At 31.8% G+C, this 18,836-nt stretch overlaps 5 protein-coding genes across 8 annotated transcripts in view; 1 reads left to right on the top strand and 4 right to left on the bottom strand.

Moving 5' to 3' along the window:
- The window catches only part of LOC121120774 (neuronal acetylcholine receptor subunit alpha-10), a 301,885-nt gene extending 299,336 nt beyond the window's left edge, over positions 1–2,549 (top strand). Inside the window, exons 6-8 of one of the 4 annotated variants that reach the window (XM_071889406.1) lie at positions 814–1,019; positions 1,084–1,303; positions 1,367–2,549. In XM_071889406.1, the coding sequence (XP_071745507.1) occupies positions 814–1,019; positions 1,084–1,303; positions 1,367–1,686 (746 nt within the window). In that variant the 3' untranslated portion in view covers positions 1,687–2,549. Of the gene's footprint in view, positions 1–813; positions 1,026–1,083; positions 1,304–1,363 lie in introns of all 4 variants that reach the window. The other 3 variants (XM_040715645.2, XM_071889405.1, XM_040715644.2) reach the window with 3 other exon arrangements.
- A 1,016-nt stretch (positions 2,550–3,565) lies between these two features.
- Positions 3,566–4,081, bottom strand: LOC121120516 (histone H2A). Its single transcript, XM_040715398.2, has one exon. It carries the CDS (start codon positions 4,032–4,034, stop codon positions 3,660–3,662), a length of 375 nt encoding a protein of 124 aa, XP_040571332.1. The 5' UTR covers positions 4,035–4,081; the 3' UTR covers positions 3,566–3,659.
- Positions 4,082–7,532: 3,451 nt separating this feature from the next.
- Positions 7,533–8,119, bottom strand: LOC121120546 (histone H2A). Its single transcript, XM_040715428.2, has one exon. The coding sequence runs from the start codon at positions 8,072–8,074 to the stop codon at positions 7,700–7,702; it is 375 nt and encodes a 124-aa protein (XP_040571362.1). The 5' UTR covers positions 8,075–8,119; the 3' UTR covers positions 7,533–7,699.
- Positions 8,120–11,230: 3,111 nt separating this feature from the next.
- On the bottom strand, positions 11,231–12,192 carry LOC121120450 (histone H2A). The gene has a single exon (XM_040715318.2). It carries the CDS (start codon positions 12,143–12,145, stop codon positions 11,771–11,773), a length of 375 nt encoding a protein of 124 aa, XP_040571252.1. The 5' UTR covers positions 12,146–12,192; the 3' UTR covers positions 11,231–11,770.
- Positions 12,193–15,387: 3,195 nt separating this feature from the next.
- Positions 15,388–16,319, bottom strand: LOC121120542 (histone H2A). The gene has a single exon (XM_040715424.2). It carries the CDS (start codon positions 16,275–16,277, stop codon positions 15,903–15,905), a length of 375 nt encoding a protein of 124 aa, XP_040571358.1. The 5' UTR covers positions 16,278–16,319; the 3' UTR covers positions 15,388–15,902.
- Positions 16,320–18,836: the final 2,517 nt, after the last annotated feature.

Below are 18,836 nucleotides of genomic sequence, written 5' to 3'. Positions count from 1 at the left end.
CATTTGCTCATGAAAATCAACAGCTGACTCAACTTTTATTCACTTCTGCACAGAATGTGTAAAATTATTAAGTAAGCATCTTCACTCCAAAAATGTAATTTTTTTATTTTTAAAATGAAGTCATGTGAGATCTAATCCCAAAAAAGTGGATTTCATATTTACATAACTGTTTCCAGATCAACTTTAAGCAAAACAAAAAATACTTATTATATTTTGCTAAAGGACATATAGTAAGCTCCGTTTTCATAAAAATTAGTTCAGGAATATAACTGGCTTGGAACTTGTCTTTTCATAATATATTAAATAATAATTAATTTTAATTTATTAATAAAATTAACTTATTATTTTTATTTCTATTATAAATATCCCTATGTCATTTTTTATTTAACTTTGAATAAGTTGTATTCAATATTGTCAATCTTGGATGTGAATATCTCTGGTTTTTCAAAAATAAAAGATTTGAAAATTTTATAACTACAAGTATTTTATCTATCTGTACCATTCACACTGTTGAAAAATGGCCTAAATTTGAGGAATATTTCCAGAAACGTCCAATAACTAAAGTGAAACCTTTTATTTAACATTATCAATTTGAAATGATCTCGAGATAATGCAATCAGAGGATATAATTATATTATATTTTTAAAATTAACAGCAATTAGGGACTGATTTCAAAAATATTAGGTTACCGATATTTGGAACTTTTAATAAAATATATTATTGCGGCGAATTCACCTGACACGACATATAATTTATTTATTTCCTACAAAGATGAAAATAGTTAATTTGACTTATTTTCTCCCTTCCTGATAGGCTTGTACTATGGAGTTTCAATTTGTTTGGTCAGCTTTGCAAGTGCAATGGCTGTTGTAACACTCAACATCCATCACCGAGGGATCCGGGGGAATGAAGTTCCACCCTCTGTAAAAAATATAATCTTAAATCAATTAGGAAAACTTTTCTTTTTTCAATTTGATTCGGACACTAAGGAAAGGATCATTCCACCGCCACACTTTGGGGTAAAGGTTGTTTGACCAAATGTTTGGAATTTGATCATACTAATAGTATTATGTTCATTTTTAGGGCTCAATAAGTAGTGGAATAAACAATGGATCTGCTGGTGCCCCTGAACACTCCATGATGACATTAAATCGCAGTGCTACTCTTACACGACCCACTCAAAGAGCAGATCCTTATTTAGTTCCCTCTCATGGAATGGAATCAACGTGCTGGAATAACGCTGATAACCACATAGGGAGTCGAAGGAGCTTCAGTGTCGCTGAGGATCATCCTCACTTCACAGGTGAACTATAAATACATTTAAATATAATGTTGTTCAATGCAATATGTTCTTTGCTAATAGAAGATGGTCATTTCTGTCAATTAAATGGTGGCTTAAGCGTTCCACCTCCTCTTCCTTCTGAACCCAATATTTCAGTCAACTTCATGGAGAGGATATCTGCCTCCATTGAGAAGGCGGAGAGACGCATAGCTCAAAGTGAGCATAAGGACCTCATTGAAGCTCAGTGGAAACAAGTTTCCCTCATCATTGATCGTCTTCTCTTACTTGTATTTTTCTTAGCGATGAGTATTGCGAGTCTGGTTATACTAACTTCGAGTCCTCATCTTTACGACACAGGAAATTCTCATCCATCCTCCTCTGCCACATCTTCGTCATCTGGGTAGTAATTTCATACTACATATTCGCAAAATCTATCTGTGTGTTTTTTGTAAATGCAGTCACGGGTGATATAATATGACAAGTTTTAAGACAATGTTTTACTAATAGATGATACATACATTTTCTTTTTTCTACTTTATACAAAAATTTATATTCATTAAATAACCCAATACATAGTACATATAAAATTGTTCATTTTTGTTTGTTCTTTTTGTTGTTTTTTTACTGAAAAACAATCATGACTATTCCAGCAATTCCAAAAAGTAAAGAAATAAACAAGGTAGGGTCGACTTTTGGCTACAGCAACCCTTATTGAAAGATATTAGAAGAGGCTAAAAAATAAAAATGCTTTTGTAATAAGATTAAAAAATTAATTTTCTAAAAAAGTTCATATGAGAAAAATAAGAAATAAATTAATTATATTTTCTTAGAAAAATTATTCATTTAATAAAAAATTATATTCAAAATCCAGTTAGGCAAGAACGAAAAGAGATCTGCTCATGCTAAAACTGGCCCTGGTATCAGTTTTTATGCTTATTCCTACTTAAATTAAATTTGGGTCCCTATGCAATCTGTTTCGCATAGGGCATTGCAATAGTTAAGGCCAGCTCTGAAACAATGATTTGTCATGTGAACCCCAAAAATTTGTTAGATATTTGATTGTGTTTTCTAAACTAAAACTTTTTTTTGTTTCCTTTTGGTTGTTTTTTTATTATATGTCAGATACTATTCAAAGAAAAATAAACTACTTCATATGCTATTATTGATTACTGTACAACATAATAATAAAAACGTCAAATGTTTACTCTTTAATAACAGTGTTAAATATATTAATAAGTCTAAATAAATCAAATTAATTATTATAAAATTGATCTTCATAGGTGATTTATTATATTGACAAAAAGAATGGTTTACTCTAATTTAATTAATTGAAAGAAATTTTAATACATTAATTGTAATTCAGGTTACGACGTGAGAGAAATGTCCATTTTTTTTATCATATATATTTACATAGACTTCACAATTCGATCAATCGTAAGCATTGCTATTCAAATCCAGTTTTTCTTTCAGTTCAGATAAAAATGGAAATTTTTATATGTTTTCCCGGTGGTGAGTTTAATTATAGAATTATTTTTCAAAATAAAATTTTTAAAACATTTTAAAAAATTAAACAAGTTGTTTCAATACTTCTATAACAAATATATAATAAAAAAATAATCTATAAGATTTATACAGATACCAATAGTGAGACCCTCGCCCAACCTCAGTCTCAGAGTGCAGGAAATTGTTTTATGTGACCCTACACATTATGGCAACGGGCATGGTTCTATACATTTTTTTTTGTATTGGCCTTTATTGGCATACATTTAAACATTAACAATCCAATTATAATGGAACATAATACTCAAATACTAGAAAAATAATTCGTTAAAACATATAGACAAACAAAAATTAAAAAGACTATTTATTAAAAACTGTAAAATACATAGCAAAAAGTAAAGCACCAAAGGGGATTACTCTTATGAATCATCATTTAATTATTCAAATAAGATATTTTTTTATTGTGTTATTTTTTTTGTATATATGAAAAATTAAGGTATTCGTTTGTTTAAAGGAACATGGTTTGCAACCTGGATATTCAAAAATAATAATGTATGAATATTTCAAATATTTATAATAATTTGCCAATCTGAATATTATAAATTATTCTTAAGGTATCATAAAAAGCAGGAAAATATTTCATATTAAGGCACTCCATGAGGTCATAAATTGCCGGTAAAAGCTTGTTTTGCTTATTTCATACATACCTCCACAGAAAATATATACTAGATACCCCTAACCTGCCAATTAAAACATAATCAATTGCTATCAACCTAATATTGATTATTTAAGCTTATAGAAACAACTCCGTCATGAATATTATTTGTGGCCCTTAAAAGGACCGGTTTGTCAGAGACAGGCAGGTATAGGAAACTTCTTATGAAGACTTTTCGGTCTTCTTGGGCAAGAGAACGGCTTGGATGTTGGGGAGGACACCACCTTGGGCAATGGTTACACCAGCCAACAATTTGTTCAACTCCTCGTCGTTACGGATGGCCAATTGGAGATGACGGGGGATGATACGGGTCTTCTTGTTGTCACGAGCAGCATTGCCTGCCAACTCGAGAACCTCAGCAGCGAGGTATTCCATGACAGCAGCCAAGTAGACGGGAGCACCAGCACCCACACGCTCGGCATAGTTTCCCTTCCTCAAGAGACGATGGATACGACCAACGGGGAACTGGAGTCCAGCACGGCTGGAACGGGACTTTGCCTTTCCCTTCACTTTTCCTCCTTTACCACGGCCAGACATGTTGTAGATTAGGTTGATAGAACTTGTAAATATGAACTGATCCTGTTAAGAGGGCTCGTGAAAGTATTTATACTTCAAAAAACGGATTGAGAGCGAGTCAGGAAGGGAAAAGGCGGGAATATTTGTATCTACTTGTTTGTGCTTTTATTTTTAAAACGGGTCCGCCTTCCTTCTTTCTGAAGGATGAGCGTAAATGCATTTAAATTTATATATTGACAATATTGATGTGTGTGGTTTGTATTAGTCATTGGCGCCTGAACCGTAAGACTATAGGCTCCCACTTTTTTAAGATAATAAAATCGTGAAATTACTTTTACGTCATCATTATATAATCCCTCCACATGTAAATACATTCCGGTGCCGCTTTTGCAATTGTATTTTGAGCAAATTGTATAAATACCAATCCATGATTTTTACAGTATAAATTTTGACGAAGATAATGTAATAAAATTGAATATTCCATGAACGGTTAATATATAAATGAGGTAACTTTTACTAATTAGATGAAAATTACTAATTGGTTAGATATATTATGTGGCACATTATAATGTTAAAATGCATAATGTATTATTTTGGCCCTAAATTAATTTTAAACTAGATGGAACTCCGGATAGATATCAAACCTTCACCGGAAATAACAATTTGCTGTATGCTTATAAAAAAAAATTATCCAAATCGGTGTGCAACTATTTCCATAAACCTGGTAAAAAACTTACAGACCAACAAACGGAGACTATTAAATAAACCTCTGTTTAACTTTGTTGGTGGAGTTAGTAAGTAATTCTAATAGAACAAAGTGAAATGATAGCATAAAATAGTAGTTGCTTATCAAATTGTCCGATTCATTAATTGAATAGGGCGTTATGAGACTTACAAGTTGTATTGAGTATACTATGGTAGTAGCAATTTGTACATAAAGGGTCATTCATTAACCAAGATGTGTTTTTTCACATATTTGTGAAAGCCTTATTAAAAGTATTTTTTATTCAGTTCTCCAATATTTCATTTACTGAGTGGCTTAGAGGACCTTAGTGTTGGATGATGCATACTGTAAGCATACTCCTCGACCAGCATCCCAAAATGTGTAGTCGATGGTGTTGGCATTAGAGCTGTAGGGGGGGAGAGAGAAGTGTCAAAAAAGAACGCAAAAGATTCTTGCAACAGAGGAGATGGGTTTCTTTTAGTTCTGGTGTCAAAAGTGGCCTCTCTACCTTCACAAAGCTCTTTCCGTCGACTTTTTTTATGGCTCTCTGGACTTTCTTGTGTGAAACCCCGATATCTTTTGCATGCCCCTCATATACTTGAGGGGATTTGCCGGGGCACTTTTCTTTAACTCTTCTGGGTCCAGTTGGGTCTTTTTGACAGAGCCAATTTTCCTATCTAACGTTTTGGACATGCTGACGGCGTAGATGGTGGTCCTGGAAACACCCAAACGCTTGGAGTCGCGAATAAAAATTCGTCGATCAAGTACATGTGTCATTTTCTCAAACTATACGTAAGCTCAAAGGCTCAGGTTTGTTTATTATGCTTTATTATATTGAAATAGGAATTAATTTCAATGACTCAACCTTTATTAATTATTGAATTATTAAGTTTTCAGATTTCAATGGACCACACGGTAATACGTTTTTTAGAAAACTTTCCCATATAAATTTTGTCTTTATGACGTCATATATACCATTGTGGCCTGTTATACGGGTATATGTGGTTTGAAGTTAATCTTTCATCAAGGAAAGGATTGGTTTTAGGACGGATCCTTTCCCCTTCCTTTTGTGATTATGTGAATGCCCCTAAGGCGTCCACACTTAATAATGCTATATATAACTATGATGACCATATTTTGATTTCCCAAAAAACACATATGGCCCATTTAGTTTCGGTTTTAGGAAAGGAGACTGAGATTTTTTTCAAATTTTGAAAAAGTGTAAAATTGAAGGTTAAATTTTAATCTTAAATTATCAATTGATATTTAAAATGAAGTATCAATTGATTTTTATTTTATGTTTTTATTTTTTACTGTATAAAATCCCAATTATATATTTAATTAGGAAGACCATATCTTTTGCACGAACATGTTACCTATTTTACACTGAAACCCCAATATAACGATAAAAAATCTCCTAGGGACTATAGAGATGATGTAAAAAGAGGACATGCCCAGGGCAAATGTAAGTGGTTGGTTACCTATCAGCTATCTTATAGCGGCAAAAGAAATCTATTTTTTATTCAGTTATTGGTATAAGTGAAAAGTCTATGATAATAGAAGAGGGAGCTACGAAGAGAAGTGGTTCTTATTTTCCAAAGCTGTTATGATTATTTTTTTATTCTCTATTCTTTGACTTAGCATTATATGATAAAAAAGGGGAAGCCAACGTAGTTTCCAGACCCAACATGGACTCCTTGATGGTAATAGTTGAAGCTGTTTGTGCAAAAACTCTGGAATACACAGGGGCTTCCGCAAGCAGTGGGCTGGAGGGGCTGTATCCCCCCCCCAATTAAGATTTTTCAATTTAAAAAAAAAAATAATAATTTTCTATGAATATAACTAAAAAATCAAAAAATTTAATATTTGAAAATTTTGTAAACAGCTGTCAATGTTTACAAATTTTTTCAAAAAAAAACTACAGTTTTTGGATTTTAAAAATATCCAAAAACTTGGCCACTTCCAAAATTTTATCATGTAAACCTATGAGACCAATGCACACTAGCTGCAAGTTTGTGACAAGTATTATTTGCTACGTTCGTCAGAACAAGAATATCCACATTGAATGATATAATGGTCAATTAAAGGACAGTATTAAACCTTCAGCAAAGAATAATTACGTTATATTCTAATAAAAAACAGAATTTAGTAATTTAATTATTTTGATAGGACTCTAATTCAAAAGCAAGGTGTAGGTATGCAGATGATGATAATTAAGAGGTTGCTGAACTAAAATTAAGGAGAACAAGATCACAAATCATTTCATTACCACTTTAAATAAATTTTATTATTACAATATGATATGGTCAATGAGAACATCACAAGTATGTATTTGCATAAACATTTTAAATTTTCAAGTAAATTAGATTCATATTTTTTTAGTGTGATGCAATAATATATAATTTAGTAAAAAACAAAAGTTAATTTAGATGTTTTCAAAAACAGAAATGTTCATTATCCCCTGCATGAGATTGTCCAATATGTACCACACACTGAGATAATTTAAAAATGTTAGGAAGTTATATATTGGGATAGATAAATTATCTCCTAAGAACATGGAGTCTGTACCATTGTATAATGAATAAATATTAAAGTAAGTTTAGAAATCTTTCTGCATCCACAGAAAATAGTCATTGGATAAAACTACTCCCAGTATTTCCTATGATAAATTTGTTATTAAGGAAGATTAAAGGAATTACCTCATCAAATATCCTTTCATTATTGGCTCATACATGAAAGCGTAAATTGGCGGGAAATCTTGTTTTGTTTTATTCTTACATATATAGATATGAATATCCCAAATAAATTTTATATTCAATAGACCTAATCTCACAATTAAAATATAATCAATCAATAGCAAATGCATATTAATTAGGCTTATAGAAATAACTCTAATCATGGATTCAATTGGTGGCCCTTAAAAGGACCGGTTTGTCAGAGACAGTCAGGTACAGAAAACTTCTTATGAAGACTTTTCGGTCTTCTTGGGCAAGAGAACGGCTTGGATGTTGGGAAGGACACCACCTTGGGCAATGGTTACACCAGCCAACAATTTGTTCAACTCCTCGTCGTTACGGATGGCCAATTGGAGATGACGGGGGATGATACGGGTCTTCTTGTTGTCACGAGCAGCATTGCCTGCCAACTCGAGAACCTCAGCAGCGAGGTATTCCATGACAGCAGCCAAGTAGACGGGAGCACCAGCACCCACACGCTCGGCATAGTTTCCCTTCCTCAAGAGACGATGGATACGACCAACGGGGAACTGGAGTCCAGCACGGCTGGAACGGGACTTTGCCTTTCCCTTCACTTTTCCTCCTTTACCACGGCCAGACATGTTGTAGATTTGTTTGATAGAACTAGTAAATATGAACTGATCCTGTAGATATGGTCTGCGATGTATTTATACTCAATTGAGAGCGAGTAAGGATTAAGGAAAGAAAAAGGCGGGGAAAATATTCTTCCTTTTGTGTTACAAACCGAGATGCGTAAGTTAACAGGCAACGTATTCATAAGTATAAACAATAAGACCGAAATGAGCTATAAATTTTCTACAAAATTTCCTTATATTATTTTTCATATTGGTTAAAGGAAATTAATATGATTTCCTATAAAAAAGTTTGGAGCAATCTTGGTTATTTTCTAGAGTAAAAAATATATATGAAAAATAAAATCAATTATTAATAGTTAATTATGTGAACTTGAATAAAGTATTCATTTTCCATATCTCATGAGCTAAAAGTTCACTCTAATTAATTAGTGAACTAACAGATTAGTTTATTCATTGTCAAAAAAACAACTTAATATTGTTAAGACAAATTTATTAACAATTTTGGATGGATAGCTGGAAAGTTTTCTTCTAAATTCCTAAGGTCAAACTTTTTTATTATTTTGAAGAATAAAACAAGTACTTTGATGAGAAGCCTAAACCAATATGTTCATCGAGTTTTAAGATATATTTTGTGCACATTACAGCTCTATAATTACAATATAGGGATGGAATTACTATTTAGGTTTTTATTGAGTTTAGAATAAAATAGCTTTCAAATCGGAGTCGGGAATCTTGTCTTAATTATCGAGCCCAAGTCAAGTTGCAAGTCTTCAAAATATGTTTTCCAGTCGAGTTGCAAATGCCGAGTCCCCATAATATATATATATATATTAAATACATTGTATAAGTTTCAAAGACATCAAGATTCGGAATGTCACAAAGCGAGGATACGATCCAACCCTACAAGCATTTCAATTTTCAACATTAACATATATCATATCAAACTTTTGAAATGTAGCTTAATGATATCGACTTGCTATATATTAAAACGCGAGAAAAAGACTTACTAACTAAGTGCTGAGAATTGAACATCGAAAATAAATAAAGAATAGTGGTAAAGTAACTTATGGCGAAATAATGATGGTTTATGGATGTAAAAATAACTATTAATGACTAACGAAAGCTTCATTATCATTCAAATATACTCAAGCTAAGGGGTTAGCTACCTATGGGAGTGAGAGGACCAAATTGGCTTTGTAGTTGCTCGTGGAGAGACATATTATTTCATATAGTATATACAAATCGATATTCATGAACTTAAACACTATGTAAAAAAATGCATTTTTAAAGATTTATTTGAAAAATATAATAATTTTATATTGCTAAAGGGCAGATTAATGTCTGTGAGTGGGACTAGGGCCAAAGAAAAAATGCGAGGTATAGTCAGGGAGGGATGTGGTTAGAGATAAGACGGGTCTTGGACTCGGATCAGAAGAACCTGGATACATTATAATTAAATTTGTTTTATCCAAAAAGATCTGAGTTATTCGAAATTTTACAAATATTAAAAAAATTAAGGTGATTTTTCAAATCTTAAAAAGCTTTTAGTATTTTTTTATATTTAATTTTAGTTAAAAAAAGAGATACTATTATAGATAGCATCTCTGTGTATCTTGATTAGTGCTTGGAGCGATATCTACATAAACAGTTGCATTGTGTGGTGTTTTTATGTTATTATAACAATCCTTCTTATATTAACTAAAATGGGTTATTCATTGTTTGGGCATCAATAATCAGTCAAAATATAATATTAATTCCGATTTTATTTTATTTAGGTTCAAACTTTGTGTACAATGCCCATACAATTTGATAAATTATCCGTCTAATTTTGGTTTTGGATCTGTATTCGAAAGTCTGGGTTCCAGAAATTTACTCAAATATTTATGTCTAAAGATACAAACGAGAAACATTGGATACGTCCTATATTTAGTTGAAAGGTTGTCTAGCTCAGAACCTTTTTTTATTGGGTATTATTATTTATTTTTCTTTATAGGATAAATTTTGATATTTATTACAGGTTCTGTTGCCATTTTTATCGTGTGAATTAAGTGTTTTAATTTTTGGCCAAAAAATAGAATTTGATAACATTAATTTCACTTTTGAGATTAATTGTGTTAATTTATTTCAAATTTAGACCTAAAAAGAATAGGACATTTCCATTCAAAGTATCTATCCAATGCATCATATTTGAGTATACACTGAAAATATTTTTTTAAGCTTTATTAAAATCATCTTCATGAAGACAGTGAGAACAAAATTAAGTTTATTTCCAGTGACTTTGACTGCCATCGACATGTTTGTTCGATATGGCCAAGCTCAGCCTCAATGAAAGACTCCGTCCCCTTTCTGATGGCTATTTAAACCATACGTATTTAGTCTTTTGACACGTCAGCCACTGTATGTTTGATGGCGGACTCCAAAGATCGCACAGACCTGTGGTTTTTAGGACAACTCCTTCGACCTTTACCTAGACGTAATAATCCAACAGATTAAGATCGAAAGAGCTGAGAGACCACATGTTCTTGGACATACTCAACCGAAGCTTGACTCTAGACAACCTTTAATGCTTTCTGTATGTCGTAATGAGATTTTTTTGCCTTCCATTTTCTGGTGGTTGAAGATGAAGCCAATGTTGTTAACTATCAACAATTGTAAATTATTATTTGAATGTAAAAAAACTCCTTTTTCTGAAAATTCCAACCAAAACTAGAGCTTTGAGTATTTCTTTAAGTGTAAACTTAAATGTGACGCATGTGGTAAATTATGCAGGGTTTATATTTTTACCATATAGTGGAAGCCTTAGAGCAAGATCTCTGCCTCTAAATTCGGAACTACGGGGAAGTAGCCGACTACTGCCAACATCCTTTTATTCCTATTCCTTAACTTTTGAATTATTTCATACTAATAATTCAAGAGAGATTAACATTTTTTTCATGGATTTATACTTACAGTAAATAATTGATATAACTTTCTATATTCAAATGACTATGAATTCATTAATTATTTTGCAGAAATAGTCATGTAACTTACCACACGTATAGACCATCACACACAAAAAACTATGTTAGAGCTTGACGGAGGGCAAACCTAAATATCAATCCGATCCGTACAGATGACAGTCTATTAAATAACAAATAATCTTAGAAGTTATTGTAAAACTAATTAATTTCATAATGGTATTATAATTTAATAGCAAGATACTCATGTTAATAGACCTTAATGCAATCCAGCTAAGAATTGCTAGAATATATTTTACATCTGTTTGTAACTAATTTATGTTAGCTCCATATAAAACTAATATACAATGATGCATCCAAAAGGGGCATATGCTTATGTAAATTTTAGTTCAAATGGATACTATAATAAATGGTATGATGAAAACAATTTAATTAATTGTAAATATGATAGTAAAAAGCTCCTTTTTTTAATTAGAAAGAGTGGTCGCATAAACATGACCAACAAGCAGAAAAATTTCCTTTGTGTTATCTTCCCGCTCAATGACGTCACAATTTGCCGCGAAAGTAAGCAGTTCATTTATTAGGCTTAAGGGAAGAAAAATACCCTAACCTATCAAAGAAAACATAATACATCTATAGTAACTCATTATTAATTAAGCTCAATGAAAGAGACTCTAATCATGGATTCAATTGGTGGCCCTTAAAAGGACCGGTTTGTCAGAGACAGTCAGGTATAGGAAACTTCTTATGAAGACTTTTCGGTCTTCTTGGGCAAGAGAACGGCTTGGATGTTGGGGAGGACACCACCTTGGGCAATGGTTACACCAGCCAACAATTTGTTCAACTCCTCGTCGTTACGGATGGCCAATTGGAGATGACGGGGGATGATACGGGTCTTCTTGTTGTCACGAGCAGCATTGCCTGCCAACTCGAGAACCTCAGCAGCGAGGTATTCCATGACAGCAGCCAAGTAGACGGGAGCACCAGCACCCACACGCTCGGCATAGTTTCCCTTCCTCAAGAGACGATGGATACGACCAACGGGGAACTGGAGTCCAGCACGGCTGGAACGGGACTTTGCCTTTCCCTTCACTTTTCCTCCTTTACCACGGCCAGACATGTTGTAGATTAGGTTGATAGAACTTGTATATATGAACTGATCCTGTTAAGAGGGTTTACGAAAGAATTTATACTCAAAAAAGCGGATTGAAAACGTCGATAAAGTCTCACATACGTATGACGCTGAACGCTTTTTGCGTGCACCTGGCTTGTTTAATAGAAGCTATATATGTATGCACGTATTTTGGAAGAGAAAAAAAATGGAATAGCTTGTGTGAACACGAATGACAGAAATGTCTATATATTATTTCAGTCAAAAATTGTGATTGGTTATTTTATCCACTTAATCTTTTTATGAATGTTAAAAATATACTAAATTTCCTGATTGTTAATGTAACCATTTTGCAGACATAACGTTCAAAATAAAATATGGATACAACTGATTAAGTTTTAATCTAAAGACCAGAAGTCATATACTCATGTTTTTGGGAAGAAAACATAAATTATATGCCATTTCAATCTTTTTCATTAACGGCAAAACATTCAAAATATTTTAATCCTTTTTAAAAATTGTTAGTTGTTTATTAAATTCAAAATTCCATCCCTTTCGTAGGTGCTAACTCATTATTTAACTACTCTGTAATGTCTTCTCTGTCGAAATTTAGAGGCATTCTTATTCTAAAGCTGTGCTAATTTTAAATTTTAAAGGCGACAAACGTAATTACAAATATTATCAATCCCTCAACGCACAAGGGGAAAAACTTCCTCTTTTAAATTTTACCCCATTTGATCAACTCCAATCAGCCCAATTCCGCTATATAAATGAAAAACTTTCCAAACAATCGGTATCCAAGTATGAAAATAGGTTTGGACTAGATCCTAATGACTTATTTTTATTTAGAATAGACCATTAAGAATTTCCAAACGGTCGATTCCTTCTCTCTACCACATTGACTTATGAGTGATGAGGAAATCCAAGCCCACTGTTGTAGCTGAGTTGAAGTTAGACTAGCACGACTAATATTTTCACAGTATCGGGTTCATTTATTCGATTGTATGGCTCTTATCACCTACTGAACGCCTAGCTATATTTCAAAATCCACTTTGTCCCTTCCCTCAGTCAACGTTATTGTTTATCTGTAAAATAGAAAAAAATCCTTGAATATTATCTGAAAGAACCGAATAAAATCCCCAAAGGACATTTCCTCATGTTCTGTAATATTGGCTTATTGTAAATTATAAAGCATGATACCAGAAGTATGCACAAATAATTTTTTACGAGTTCAAAACTTAGTTTTGAGTATTTATGCTCAAGTCCAGGTAATTATTGATTCATGTTTCATATCTTTGATACGTGTGGCAGTCGAATCGAGAGTCTTGAAATAAATATTTTCCTTAATTTGATTTATAAACATAGTTTTTCATCATACATATAAAATAGTTTTTTATTCAATGATGATAAAAAAATATGACTGAAGTTTTGTATGAATCTAATTTCCTAAATCTGTTTTTTTAGAAGCAACACCCAAAAAATTGTTTACAGTCGTTAAAAATCTTGATTCGAAGCTTAAATTTTAGGAGTGATCCAAAAAAGAATTCTTTTGAGTTTAAGAAAGCAAGGTCTTCTTCAACATTAAAGTTAATTCAATTTTGGTATCATTAAAATACACTTTAATACCCATAGAACGACATTTAGTATAAAAATATTACATAAGTCAAGAAACTTTAATTCATTAAATATATATCTTCCTTCATTTCATAAAAATAAATAGTTTTTGATTAAACATATTAAATAGTTATCTATTCAATGAGGGGTCCAGCTCGAGTTAGATCACTTTTGACTAAGAGTCTCAGTCCAATCTGAATAAAAAAATATGATAAATATGAAAACACTAACAGGTATTTTCTGTCCTCAAAAATTTCACCCAAGAAACTATTCTACCTTATGTTATTTATCTACTCTTGTTAAACCTCTGCGATAATTTAACTCAATTCGAAACCTTGCATGTATTTACAAGAAAAATCAGGGTTTAAATATATGTACAATTCATAATTTGTTGAAAAGTATCTTAAATAATACTTATTCTAAATTTTAAAACTTAACTTTCCTCACAAATCTCCTTACAAAAACCAATAACAAGCATTTGTCTCCCTTGTAAATTGTGACACACTTTATATAAAACAACTTTTTAACTTTGCCAAACCCTATTTTTTTATAATTAATTAATGGATGTGTATTCGTTGTCCCCCTATTGAAATCAAATCTTTCGTAGAAAGTGATTTTATTCAATTTATTTAAATATTCAGGAGAGGCCTAATGAGGAAAATCTTGATAAACTCTTATCTTTGTAACACATAAATCATCAAATACTAGTGTTGAGACTCAGTTCGAAGTCAAATTTTGTTCGGTTTGGTATTAAGTTATTTTTTACTAGGCGGATTTCGACGGATATTTTAGTCCATGCAAAAAATTAAGACCAACAAATTTTAACCCATTTTCCTACATTAAAATGGAGTAAGGGTGGTTACTTTTATAAAATTTTGTTGATTATGCATCTAAGATGGGTGAATCAATAGATGTTGTTGTCAAGTTTAAGAAAAAAGTAATTGAGATAAAGGGGATGAATATATTTTAAGTTTAATATCTATGATTGCTTAATTATAATTTTTTATTAAAAGAAATAAATTGTTTATTATATGTATAATATTACTTTAAAAAATGTGCCATACTTATAAATTTGGCTTTATCAAGAGAAAAATAAATAATATCAATGACGTCATCAAAAAGCGGGAAAATTTCCTTTATTGACTTGCCGCTTCATGATGTCACAATATGGCGGGAAAGCCAGATGGGTTATTTGTTAATAGGTAACTTCGTAAAAAACATATTTGTATATGTATAATTCGTATAAAACATTTTGTATAAGGACATTTCGTATAAATTTATGCAGAAACAGGGCATAGGCTTTATTTTATGAGTTATCATTTTATATCCCAAATGTTGGGGATGTTTTCGGGTACCGGCGATACTTAAGTAACTACTTAGAGCCCCTTACAACCTAGAATTGTACCCCAAATGTTGTGGTCCTTGTACAAATACGTTTAATACGCAGTTACTTTACACTGTTTTCATTATTATACGTTATGAATGTTAAAAACTTCTGAACCTGTAAAGGTTAGGATTAACAGTAACTCATTATTAATTAAGCTCCATGAAAGAGATTCTAATCATGGATTCAATTGGTGGCCCTTAAAAGGACCGGTTTGTCAGACAGTCAGATACAGAAAATTAAAGCTAATTAATTTCATAAAGGTATTATAATTTAATGGCAGGATACTAATTTTAATAGAACTTAATGCTATCCAGCTAAGAATTGCTGGAATATATTTTACATCTGTTTGGTAACTAATTTATGTTAGCTCCATATAAAACTAATATACACTATGTAAATTTTAGTTCAAATGGATACCATAATAAATGGTATGATGAAAACAATTCAATTAAGTGTACATATATATGTTAGTAAAAAGCTCCTTTTTTCAATTAGAAAGAGTGGTCGCATAAACATGACCAAAAAGCGGAAAAATTTCCTTTGTGTTATCTTCCCACTTCATGACGTCACAATTTGCCGCGAAAGTAAGCAGTTCATTTATTAGGCTTAAGGGAAGAAAAATACCCCAACCTATCAAAGAAAACATAATACATCTATAGTAACTCATTATTAATTAAGCTCAATGAAAGAGACTCTAATCATGGATTCAATTGGTGGCCCTTAAAAGGACCGGTTTGTCAGAGACAGTCAGGTACAGAAAACTTCTTATGAAGACTTTTCGGTCTTCTTGGGCAAGAGAACGGCTTGGATGTTGGGGAGGACACCACCTTGGGCAATGGTTACACCAGCCAACAATTTGTTCAACTCCTCGTCGTTACGGATGGCCAATTGGAGATGACGGGGGATGATACGGGTCTTCTTGTTGTCACGAGCAGCATTGCCTGCCAACTCGAGAACCTCAGCAGCGAGGTATTCCATGACAGCAGCCAAGTAGACGGGAGCACCAGCACCCACACGCTCGGCATAGTTTCCCTTCCTCAAGAGACGATGGATACGACCAACGGGGAACTGGAGTCCAGCACGGCTGGAACGGGACTTTGCCTTTCCCTTCACTTTTCCTCCTTTACCACGGCCAGACATGTTGTAGATTAGATTGATAGAACTTGTAAATATGAACTGATCCTGTTAAGAAGGCTTACGAAAGAATTTATACTCAAAAAATGGATTGAGAGCGAGTAAGGAAGAAAAAAGGCGGGGGAATAGGAGGAGAAACGTCTCCCTCCAGTCATAAATATATTCAAGCTGAGATTTGTACCACCTCGTTGTTGTAGTGAAGGTGGGAGATCCCATGGTTAGGAGTATTGATAGCTATATTCAGGCTAGATGAAATTTATATATTGATTTAATATTGGCCAAACAAAATTATGGTGGTTAATTTAAAAGAAAAAACGATTTTAATTTTAAGCTATAGTAATTAAGTCGTTCCAAAATTCAAAATACTTTTAAATTTAATATTCCTATTTAGATCACTAGTAAAATACACGAATAAAATGGTAAATTAAAGATATTGATGCAGGAACTAATTCAAACACCAAATAGAATTAATTTTTTGTGCGTATATATTGGGAAAACATTATAGACAGTCGGTAGAAGGCAAACCATTGCATATGGCCATTTTTTCTAGATTAACAATATGATTCTAGTAAAATTTACTGATGCCGATTCTGATCCTTTAATATCTTAAATTATAGTTAAAAAATACGATTTTGCTATCAAGAGCGTCTACAGGGTTATATCTTAAGGGGGAGACTTGCCTTTTATTTAAAAAAAAAAAAAAATTTTTGATAAAAATTTTAATTATCAAATATTTTTTTGAAAAAAGATTTCAAATATTAAATTTTCTTTTAAAAAGCAAAAATTCCTTATTTCAGGAAGGGTTTATTTTTTTCAAAACCAAGAAAAGTAAAAAAAATTGAAATACCAGTAATAAGTAAGAATCAAAATTGGAAATGAAACATTATTTTTCCGAAGCCGATACGGATTAAAAAAACAAAAAATAAACACTCGATTCTTTCATTTCAGATTCCAATTAATCGTCCCATTATTACTCAATATGTTTCAAAAATTATTTTCGATTATGTATTTTTAATATTTTGTGCTAAATCACCTCTCAAACTTCTCGAAGTTTAATGGGCTCTTACTTTTATAATTTATAATCTTTGAACCAAGTTAGATCAAAATCGATATATATCTTTTGACACAATCCTGGTGACCAACAAACAGATGCAAAAACACAATTTCTGTTCAATTATTAAAGTGAGAGAAATTTTTGAAATCCTCTTCCACAGTCATTTATCATCTATCTGTTTACAGTTATTATAAGAGCAAACTTTCATATTAGGACTGTTTAGCGTACGGTACGAATTGTCTGCAGAAGCACGGCACTAGTATCGTGGCACAACTAAATAGGAATTTAGACGATAAAGATGACTGAATACATTATGAGACCATAGATTTTTCCAAAAAGAAAAAAATATGATAAATGCTGTGTGAAAAGTTGTGGATTTTTGATATATTTTTCCAAAAAATTTTAATTTTTAATTTTTTTTTGTAAATTTTCATTGTTCATCAAATAGGGCATTTCTTCTGGCAGTTCAAATGATAAAAGAAGAAGTGATTTGGAAACTTTTAACTCGTGTTTCTTATTAGAGCATTTTAAATAAACGGTAGTATCATATATTCAATGTTCTAAAAAGTTATATACAGGCGAAGAGGAATGGTTATAGATAATAAATAAAACATTTTTACAAAAACATAAAAATATATATTTCAGTTTTATAATAGTACAAATGATACATAAACATGCAAATGGGCGAATCCATCATTCCGAAATTTGTGCGAGTTAATACTTGGTTGTGTCCTTGGTAATCTGGTTAATCATTGGCATTTAAAAAAAAAAAAATTCTTCAATAAATCTTAAAAATAGCAAATGTTTGCTTTTTTGCCTTTACTTTTCTTTTTTAATAAATTAAAAGTGAAAGAATGGACAGTTATAAAACTTATAAACCCCCTCCGTAGATCGGAATAATCTCAGGAATGCTGTTAGAGGCCAAAATATCCTGTATTGAAAAAGTCATCAAAATTGTTTACATGAACAATAAGCTTGTAAAGATTTCAAAGGTTTTTTCCTTCTACAAATATTTGATTTGGTGACTTTAACATCCTCAAAAAGGGCTACAAATTTTAATACATTAATCATAGTTAAAAAAATCCTCTCCCTTCCCCCTTGGGTGGAACTTTAACCCACCTAAAAGTTTTTGATGCCTCCAAATTTTTTATCATATCTTATACAAATTTATATAGCAGTTTTTGGTGTTATCATATATGGAAACTAAAATTGTCGAACAGATCAATCTGAAACTAAACAGGTAGACAAATAAAATAACCAAGCATGCCTATGATATTATTTTGGGGCTCCGACGTCTTATTCTAAAAAAATAATGTTATTCTACACAAAATATGGTCTAAGAAGGAACAACTGTTTAGATTCCCCATTTTTCTCAAGAAATACAGTTGAGTGAAAACATCCAACGATTTATGAAAGGAAAGAAATACTAAAAAGGTTGAACCATCATTCAAATATTCGCATGTATAATTTTTTTGCTTAAATATTGTAGCAAGATATATTAAGTCTGCAGG

This window comes from Lepeophtheirus salmonis, chromosome 6 (assembly GCF_016086655.4).
Source record: "Lepeophtheirus salmonis chromosome 6, UVic_Lsal_1.4, whole genome shotgun sequence".
Classification (NCBI taxonomy): Eukaryota; Metazoa; Arthropoda; class Copepoda; order Siphonostomatoida; family Caligidae; genus Lepeophtheirus; species Lepeophtheirus salmonis.
Note: the sequence above shows the minus strand (reverse complement) of the source record. Positions and strands in the feature narration are given on the sequence as shown.

Bases quoted from the DNA above. Each gene is read 5' to 3' on its own strand.
- LOC121120516 (XM_040715398.2), bottom strand. From the start codon at position 4,034: ATGTCTGGCCGTGGTAAAGGAGGAAAAGTGAAGGGAAAGGCAAAGTCC.
- LOC121120546 (XM_040715428.2), bottom strand. From the start codon at position 8,074: ATGTCTGGCCGTGGTAAAGGAGGAAAAGTGAAGGGAAAGGCAAAGTCC.
- LOC121120450 (XM_040715318.2), bottom strand. From the start codon at position 12,145: ATGTCTGGCCGTGGTAAAGGAGGAAAAGTGAAGGGAAAGGCAAAGTCC.
- LOC121120542 (XM_040715424.2), bottom strand. From the start codon at position 16,277: ATGTCTGGCCGTGGTAAAGGAGGAAAAGTGAAGGGAAAGGCAAAGTCC.